Raw genomic sequence first — 9,922 nt, 5'->3', positions numbered from 1 at the left:
TGACCATGGCCCCTTGGAAGGTTTCATTCTGAAAGGGAATGAGTGTACCTCAACTTTTGGTTTATCATTTATAACTTTGGATTATATGGGGGACATTTGAAGCAAATACCTTAGGGGTGACACTGATTCTGTCAGGGCCTGAACTGTTTGAGAAATAGGCAAGAGCAGACTCCCTAATCAAACTTGCACATCCTCAAGGCAGCTGATTTCTGTGTTAGGAGAAAAGCAATCTTGAGCAAATGTGTGAAGAGGAATTTTCACTTCTGAGGCTCTTCATTAAGTCTATTTCAGGAATTTAGCAAAAGGACTGAAAAATTCCAGATCCTATGGGGGTGGGATTGCACTGGGACAAGCAGAAGCTGGCCAGGCCTGCCAGGAATTTGCCTTGCAAGTCAGACCTGTTAGGCAGCCCCTGCTTTTTAGCATTTTCTTCCCTTTGCTATTCTTGGAGTTATGGCTTCTCAAAAATACAAGTGACCAGGCAAGCAGGCATTACAATGGCTGTGTGGGTTGTTTGTGATCTGCAGCTCTTCCATATGGAGATCTCTTCAGGAAGCAGCCTTCCCTTTGTGCTTCCCCTGTATGCACACAAGAATATGGGCACCCCAGAGACTGAGCTTCAGATCCATTTGAACAACCTTTACTGCACTCCTATGGCAAACACTCTAGTTCCCAGGTGCAGCAGAGTATTCATTCATGAATAAGACAGATCCCTGACCTCTAAAAAAAAAAATCAATAGGTATCCATCAGGTATAAAGTAAGAAAGACAGTGATAACTATGCTAATACAGATAAAATCATAGTGATTTGTTATAAATGGTGCTATATTAGTTTATTATTGTGGTCACAAACTTTGTGGCCTAAAACAACAGAAATTTATTCTCTCATATGCAGCCTAAAGTCTGAAATGAGTCTTATAATGCAAAAATCAAGGTGTCAGAAGGGCTAGGTTTTCTCTGGAGGCTCCAGGGAGAATCTATTCCTTGACTCTTCCAGTATCTAGTGGCAGCTAGCATTCCCTGACTTGCAGCCACATCTCTCCAATCTTTGCCTCTGTGGTTCTTGCCTTCTCCTCTTTCTTTGTGAAATCTCCTGCTTATAAAGAAATATGCAATTGCATTTTGGTCCCACCTGGATAAGGAAACATGCAATTGCATTTTGAGCCTATCTGGATAAGCTAAGGGAATCTTACCATTTTAAGATACCTAAAGCAATCACACCTACTAAGTCCTTTTTTGCTATACATGAGAACAATCACAGGTTCTAAGGATGAGCTGGTGGTGGATGGATACCTTTTGGATGGAGGGCATTATTCAGTCCACTACAAGTGCCACCCTCATTTTGCTACTCACCCCTCAAATAGTCTCTAGCTATGCTGTCCAATATGGCAGCCACTAGTCACATGTAGCTACTGAGCACTTGAAATGTGGCTGGTCTGAATTGAGAAGTGTCATAAGTGTAAACTACACTCCATTTTGAAGTGCTGGCCGGGCATTTTGGCTCATGCCTGTAATCCCAGCATTTTGGGAGGCCGAGGTGGGTGGATCACCTCAGGTCAGGAGTTCGAGACCAGCCTGACCAGTATGGTGAAACCCTGTCTCTACTAAAAATACAAAAATTAGCCAGGCGTGGTGGCAGGTGCCTATAATCCCAGCTACTCGGGATGCTGAGGCTGGAGAATTGCTTGAACCTGAGAGGTGGAGGTTGCAGTGAGCCGAGATCGTGTCACTGCACTCTAGTCTGGGCGACAGAGTGAGACGCCATCTCAAAAAAAAAAAAAAAAAAAAAAACTGAAGTGTTAATAAAAAAGTATAAATTTCTCAATAATGTTTATGTTGATTACATGTTGAAATAACATTAGATATATTAGGTTAAAGAAAATATATTATTAAAATTAGTATCACTTTTTTTTTTTACTTTTTAAATGCAACTACTAGACAATCTAAAATTACATGTGCGGCTTGCATTTGTGGCTTGTATTATATTTCTACAGGGTGGTGTTCTACACTATCCACAACAGTAATTCTCAAATTGCTGCATATTAGAATCACGCGGACAGTTTTGAAGTACCTAGTGTCCAGACTGCACTCCACACGAACTAAATCTAGTGAGGGGCCATCTGAAACTCCCCAGGTAATTCCAGTATGCAGCCAAGATTGACAGTCCATGCAGTAGAGACCTGGAGGAAAGTTAATAATACAGATAGCATTACTGGTCCAGGGATTATTACACAGAGATATGCCAATTTTCTTTACAAACAACAGAAGATACAGGCTCCTAAAGTACCCTCTGCTTTAGGCTTTTCTCTTGGAATGCATGCTTCAACCTACCCACAGAGTGTAGCTGTGAGTCTAGGGTTGGGGAGGGGGCAGAACAGCTGTTTCCATGAGCCAAAAGACACCTGGCATCTTAACAATCTGAGAGGCAGGCTGGCTGGACCTCTCTTCTTTGGGTACTCCTGGTGGTTAGATAAACCCTTCCCTGGCCCTTTCTGCCATAGTACCTGGGGGAACAAAATAGGATAAAAGGCAGCAAGCTCCTAAATGTTCAGTTTGTAGGGCTAGATAAGGCAAAGCACTTTGGGAGTAGCTCACAGTGGAAGCATCTTTGGGGCCATCCATCAATAACATCACCACCAGAGGTTTCTGTTATTTTGGGGGAATTCCCAGCTACTTACTAGTTCCATACGATGACTGTGTTCTCTGGATCTCAACTCAGAATTAGGTAACAAAGCTAAAATTGAATGTACTTCTATTGAGTTTTGAGGTACTGCCTGGGAAATTGGTTCTTGATGGAGCAAGATAGGGCATTTCAGTGGCTGCCTGTGTTATTTGATGCAACACAGAAAAATGAGATAAAGCTCAGCCTTGTTCGTATATATGATTATTTATGCCTGGCATCAACAGCAAATAAACTCATTGCCTGAAGTGCATTTTTGCAGAGATTTGAGGCTAGCTTGTTAAAGCATCATATTATCCAACACTTAAACAATTTTGAACTACTAAAAAAGTTTCTGAACTACATATCACTCTTCTGACTTCCAAAATAGCATATACTGAACAGTAATGATATTTTCAAAGGGAACAGGTCTTGTGTATGTGTTTGGGTGGTGACCCAACCCAAACAAGAAGGATATTTTAAAAAATCTGAATGAAGGCCCTTGGAAAACTTGTTCTCTCCTCCCTTCCCCTTCTTTCTTTCCTCCTTCCCTCCTGTATTTATTGAATACTAACTCTGTGTTAGGAAATAGACCTTGTCTTCAGGGAGCTTAGGAGCTAAAAGAGGAAAAAGACATTGTCTTAGCCCATTTGTTCTCCTATAAGAAAATACCTTAGACTAGGTACTTTATAAATATTAGAAATGTATGTCTTATATTTCTGGGGGGCTGGGAAGTCCAAGATCAAGAGTCCAGTAGATTCAGTGTCTGGTGAAGGCTCACTCTCTGCTTCACAGATGGCCCCTCTTACTGTGTCCTCACATGGTGGAAAGGCAAAAGGGGCAAAAAGGGACAAATGCTGTTTCCCCATCTGGTAGAAGAGAAGAGTGGGCAAAAAGGGACAAACTTGCTCTCTCAAGTCCTTTTATAAGGGCACTAATCCCATCCATGAAGGCAGAGCCCCCATAGCCTAATCACCTTCCCAAGGCCCCCTCTTAATGCCATCACCTTAAGGTTTAAGTTTCAACATACAAATCTTGGAGGGATACATGTTCAAGCCAAAGCAGACACCAAAGTAAGCGAGAGACAGAAAACATTATAGGGTCTATAATTGAAGATGAGACTCTTCTCCCCCTCCCTCCCTCCCTCCCTTCCTCCCTCCCTCCCTTCCTCCCTCCCTCCCTTCCTCTCTTTTCTGCCTTACTAAAAATGCCAACAGTAACTTGCAAAGATACATACACACAAGGTTAAAAAGAAGAAATCATGAGGGAGAAATTTGAAAGTGAGAAAATGATGGAAGTCAGGTTAGTCGACAGATTACATTGCTTAAGTTTTCTCTAAATTACTGAAGGTGGGGCGCAAATTTAGATCTAACTTCCTAGAAGCCAGCACAAAGAGGAATACATAACCAATTGCAAAATTCAGTGTCCATAGGATGAAAATTATGTAGTTCCCCCGAAGAACCACAGGGATTAGGTGCAGTCTTTATAAGGCATTATGGGATGTCATGAGTAATGTCCTCAATAACATCCCTAATGGCACCAAGGAGTTCCGTAGAGCATGACAAAAATCTGTACGGTTTGGAGAAAGCAGAAAAGCTATAATATTAAATCCTGGCTGGAGCTAAACCCTTTTGTTGGGATTGGACTGGATTAGTCTGAGCCTCTGCTTATATTGTCCTGTAATTCAGCATTCTATTTTAGGTACTGCACTAGAGGTATGCACTGGAGGTTATGGGAGTGGAGAGGGACACTCACCTTTGCCTCTGCCAGGGAAATGTGGGTTGATGCCAGCACTCTGGAGAAGATGATGCCTTTTGAAGGATCTGGTTGGAAGTTATTCAGAAGGATAAGGCAAGGAAGGCATTCCATGCGTGAGAAAAGAGCATCAGTGTGGCACAGAGGTATATTGAATGCTGACAGGGAGCTACAGGCAGTTTGGAACTGAAAAAGTATGAAATATGAGGCAAAGTATGGTAGGAGGTGGTGCTGAAAAAGTAAGCAAGCATCAGACTGTGTCCATCTTACATGCTCTGCTAAGAAATGTAGCTTCGCTCCACAGAAAGGTGCTGAGATGCCACCAAAGGGATTTAGGCAGGGGAGTTGTATCTGCTAACTATTGCATTAGTAATGCTGCATAATAAATCTCCCCAAAAGTCAGTAGCTTAAACAACAGTCTTGTTTTCTCATACACAGATCTGTGAGTCTGTGAGCATGGCTCTGCTTCACGCTGCAGGTCTTCAGGTTGGCTGGGGTGGCTGAATGTGTGGCTCAGACTGAAGGAACAGCAGCTACCCAAGGTTAGCTCTTCTCCTGGTGAAGCGTAGGAAGAACAGACGGGCGAGTGGGCAGACAGACGCCTTTTGAGACCTCTTCAGAGAAGGGGTACTTTGTCAGGTGCACACACATGCGTTAGTACAGCAAGTCATATGCCTGCAATACGATTTTCAATACCAGTGCGGAGGGGAGGAAAACTGCCCCCTGTAGGGGAGGCACTACATCACATGGTGGAGGGTGATGTTAATTTTTTTTTTTTTTTTTAAGACAGAGTCTCGCTATGTCACCAGGCTGGAGTGCAGTGGCGCGATCTTGGCTCACTGCAAGCTCCGCCTCCTGGGTTCACGCCATTCTCCCACCTCAGCCTCCCGAGTAGCTGGGACTACAGGCACCTGACACTACGCCCGGCTAATATTTTGTATTTTTAGTAGAGACGGGGTTTCACCATGTTATCCAGGATGGTCTACATCTCCTGACCTTGTGATCCACCCCGCTCGGCCTCCCAAAGAGCTGGGATTACAGGCGTGAGCCACCACGCCTGGCCGATGTTAATTAATTTTGTAGGGAGGTTATGAAAAATTATCAGCAATAATTCAATCTATCTCAGGGGTAAAGTAGCTAGACTTGACTTTTTGAGATGATTCACTTGGGAAGTTGTGTGGAAAGCAGATTCGAGAGAGATGATGCTGTAGTCAGAGGGACCAGTGAGAAGGGTCAGGTGAGACTTATTGAGAGCCTAGGCTGAGCAACAGTGAGCTGGGATGAAATACAGTGGACTCAAAAAAATCATATGATATAAAACCATCAGGACTAAGGACTTAGGATCATTTATGGCTGGTTTTCAGAAACCTCCATTTAACTTACTCAGAGTTCAGATTGCATAAGAAACTGCTAAGGTTTGCAGAAGAAACTGTTAGTTGCCTACCTAATATTCATTTTATTCTTTCTTATTAAAACAACCCAGATTTTACTTGTGACATTAATATACCCAACTTAGAAAAATGTCCTAGCTTCCCTTGCAGCTGGGAGTTGATCATATGGTAAGCTCTGCCTATTAGAACATAAACAAAATTCACTGGGTCAATTACCAGGAAAACTTTTTTTTTTTGTTTTGAGACAGGGTCTCACTCTGTCGCCCAGAGTGGAGTGCAGTGGCACGATCTTGGCTCACCGCAACCTCCGCGTCCCAGGCTCAAGCAATTCTCCTGCCTCAGCCTCCCGATAGCTGGGATTATAGGCATGCACCACCATGCCCAGCTAATTTTTGTATTTTTAGTAGAGATGGGGTTTCACCATATTGGCCAGGCTGGTCTTGAACTCCTGACTTCAAATGATCCACCTGCATTGGACGCCCAAAGTGCTGGGATTACAGGTGTGAGCCACCGCCCCCGGCCACCAGGAAAACTTTTTAAAGAGGCATGTGCCCCTTTGCAGTTGTTATTACCTGCTTCCTGCCTTACATGTAGCTTGATGGCTAGAGTCCCAACAACCATGTTATGGACACGAGGCAATCATCTCAAAGAGGACTGAGCAGAGAGAAGGAACCTAAGATTTTGAGGACCTCATGAAGACACCATACCAGCCCTCAGCTGCCTCTCTTTAGAATACCAGGTAGGTGAGAAAAAATAAATGACTTTTTTAAAGTGACTGTTTGAGTTTCTGTTTTTAGCAGTCAAATGAAGCTCTTGACACCATACATGACCTTAGCAACATGAAGCAAAATTATTCATTCATGCAGAAAATTATTATTCTGAATCAATGACCAAAATTAGAAACATCAAAACCTTAAGGTGATCTAGCTCAACTGTGATCCACTGCTAGTGTATATAATTTGTGGAGACTTTTTTTTTTTTTTTTGCGCTTTCCTTCTTCCTTGTCCTCCCAACACAAGTCTAATTTCTCCTCTCAGCCATCTATCTGATTTCTCATATCTATTAGGTGTTAACTGATCAGAGGGAGTTAGCAGAGAAGGGGGCTGGCTGTTTCATTTTAGAATAAGACTCTTGAAGAACCCCGATGGAGGAATAAACAGAAGTCCTGGTTCCTATTTCTAGACAAGAGGCTGCCCAATGTAATATGTAATATCAGTAATAATAAGGTTGCATTTCTGTAGGGTGGCTCGATCAAGTGCTTCGTGTATATCATATCATTAGCTGCTCGAGGGCCAGTAAGGTCAGATGATTTGTTCAAGGACAAGAACTAACAAGTAACAGAGATAGGACTTATCTTTTTCTGACCTTCACTTTCCCCTTCTGTGACAAAACTGGTCTTAGGAACTGTGTTGAGCAGAGCCTTCTGTGGGCATGAGAGTCGCTTGGAGGTGTCAAAGAAAAATTGCATCCGATATAGTTAAACAGACAAGGGGGATTTATTCAAGGCTATTGCAATAGGGATGAGAGAGAGGGAGGGAGAGGGGAACTAGGAGAAGACTAGTGGAGGAGGAGATTAGGATGGGAAGTTGGTCAGTGTAATGAGGCCATTTGTGTTTCCTAATTGGAACTTACTAAAGTTAGGCTCCTCCTCTCCACAAACACTGGGAGATAGGGGCCCTTTTTTCCTTGATGATTACATTTCAAAGGGATGCCTCACAGATCCCTGAGAAAGATCCCCAAGCTGTAAAACCCAGCAAGAGGCAGAGAGATTTACATGTCAAAGGGTCAGAGGAAACATTCATCAGTGGAAGTTTGCTAAAGTAAACGCTCTGAGAAAAGGAAGGTCTGGGGCCTACAGTTAGGAAGAAACCTGTCTAAAGTTTAGTCAAGCTGAGGGGAATGTTAAGGCCATCTTGGTCACAGTAAGCAGTACCACCTTTCCTTGCCTCTCCTGGGAGCCAGGTCTCAGTGTCCACAATAGGGGACACACACTGACCGGCGGGTGAAGGGACTGATTTCGATTATCATCCTACCAGATAGAGATTATTCCCTCTGCACCCGGGTTAACTGAAACCCGGTGGGGGGTAGATCCTTGCCATTTTCCGGCCCTGCCCCCACTGGAAATAACATGCGGTGGTCAAGGGCATCCACCTCTTTAGGCAAAAGCATGTTTTCAGCCCAGAGACGATTCCACCCAACTTTACAAGAGGATAGCCCAAAGATAGAAGCCAGGGACTCAGACTTCCTCCTTCCAGAAATAACCATCACAAAAAAGCCGACCCAGTAAACGCCTGGCAGCCTGCGGCACAGAAGAAAATGGAAATCTCCTTGGCTGGCATTTCAGCTTGCCTGAGGGGGCTTGCTTTGCTCCGAGGGGAGGTGACTGTGCTGACCTTAAAATCCAGGTTTCAGGAAGCAGGAGATGAAGGTATTTTATTTTCGCCTAAAGGCTTTGATATTTTTCAAATAAAAACTTAAAAGATCCAGTACCTTCTTCCGAAGCTTCTTCATAGAGTAGTGGATTTTTAGAAAAGACAAAGGCCTAGGGATGGGGCGAGAGTGGGGGTGGCGATGGGTAGTCCCATAAGAGCAGTGCCCTGAAGCCTCTTTTCCCCCTTTTCAGACCATTTGGATTTTCTTAAGCTCCCCCTTCCCCCAACCCCTGTTTTTGCCATTTGCCTCTCCTCCCATTCTCCAAAGTACAAATAACTGGTTATCCTTCAGGTCCTGCTACCCTATCTTTCCTGATCCCCAGTGTCTCCAAATACCAAGCACCTCGCATTTGGGTCAGCAGCTGTTTCCCCTGCCTGGTGACAAGGCCGGTGTGCAGAGGGCAGCGGAGGGAGCTTCTTCCGCCACACGGTGGTGCCCGCGAGCCTCCCAAAGCCCGGGCGGCCACAGCTCCTCACCTTCTCCCCATTGCAGCCCCACCCGCGCCCGGGGGCAGAAAGAGCCGCGCCCCCAGCCCTCCCGGGCAGGACAGCGGGGGGCGCACCTCGGGGGCCCGGGCAGCGGTCGAGTGGCAGCTGCGTCCAGCCCATGCGGGAGCTGCTGCGGGTTACGGGTGGCCCCAGCTCCAGGCTCCTCCTCCAGCCGGTCCCCCACCCTCCACTCCTTCTCGACTCGGCTCTGCAAATCGAAGGCTTCCCGGAGCAGCCTAGGAGCGGCCGCGGGCGCACCGAAGGCGGCAGGAGGAGCGCAGCAGCCTTCGGGCAGCCGCGGCGGCATCGCTAGAGCAGCCGGGGAGGCGCCGCGGAGCCCGGCGCGCCCTCCAAGCTAGGAGAGGGGAGAAGCCGGGGGCTGCAGCTGGGCAAGGGGGAGGAAAGTGCGTGTGCGTGCACGCCTGTGTGCAAGGCAGAGTGTGCGGGGGAGCGACAGTCTCGGCTTAGGGCGGAGGACAGGGCAGGGGAACGGGGGTGCAGCTCCCCCGCTGTCCCCGAGGTTTTCCCGTGGCAGCCCCGGACTCCCCAGCGCCCCTCACCATGGACTTGCGCGGAGTTGGGACGGGCCTCGGCAGCAGCCAGCGGCTGGCTGCCGGGCCCTGGGGGAGCGCGGGCGCGCGCGCGGGGATGGCGAGGTAGGATGGCCACCCAGCGCGACCCCCGCCGCCCCAACCCAGCGGCCCCTGGGCGGTGCCGCTGACTCGCTGGAGCGCACAGGGGTGTGGGCGGAGGCGGCCCCGCCGCGCCCGCGCCTTCGGGAGTCGCCTCGCTTCTTCCACCCACTTGCACCTGCCACCGCGCGGATACCATGTCGAAGGCGGCCGGAGGCGCGGCGGCGGCTGCAGCAGCAGCGGCGGCGGCGGAAAGTTGTTCCCCAGCCCCGGCCGGCTCGTCCGCGGCCGCGCCCGCGCCCGCGCCCGTTGAGGACCTGGCCAAAGTGTCGGACGAGGAGCTGCTGCAGTGGAGCAAGGAGGAGCTGATTCGCAGCCTGCGGCGCGCCGAGGCGGAGAAGGTGAGCGCGATGCTGGACCACAGCAACCTCATCCGCGAGGTGAACCGCCGCCTGCAGCTGCACCTTGGCGAGATCCGTGGCCTCAAGGTGAGCTCGGGCCAGGTGGGGACGCGCGGCGCGGCTGGGAGCGGGGTGCCCCGAGGAGGAGGCGGGGCCAGGCAAAC

General features: G+C 47.7%; 1 protein-coding gene across 6 annotated transcripts in view; it reads left to right on the top strand.

Annotated features, from left to right (window-relative positions):
- Positions 1 to 8,724: 8,724 nt before the first annotated feature.
- Positions 8,725 to 9,922, top strand: part of CCDC85A (coiled-coil domain containing 85A) — a 208,728-nt gene continuing 207,530 nt past the window's right edge. For all 6 annotated transcript variants that reach the window (XM_055241329.2, XM_055241328.2, XM_055241327.2 and 3 more), the window contains exon 1: positions 8,725 to 9,845. In XM_055241329.2, coding sequence (XP_055097304.1) covers positions 9,555 to 9,845 — 291 coding nt within the window. In that variant the 5' untranslated portion in view covers positions 8,725 to 9,554. The remainder of the gene's footprint in view (positions 9,846 to 9,922) is intronic.

The sequence above is a fragment of the Symphalangus syndactylus genome, chromosome 14 (assembly GCF_028878055.3).
Source record: "Symphalangus syndactylus isolate Jambi chromosome 14, NHGRI_mSymSyn1-v2.1_pri, whole genome shotgun sequence".
NCBI classification, from domain to species: domain Eukaryota; kingdom Metazoa; phylum Chordata; class Mammalia; order Primates; family Hylobatidae; genus Symphalangus; species Symphalangus syndactylus.
Note: the sequence above shows the minus strand (reverse complement) of the source record. Positions and strands in the feature narration are given on the sequence as shown.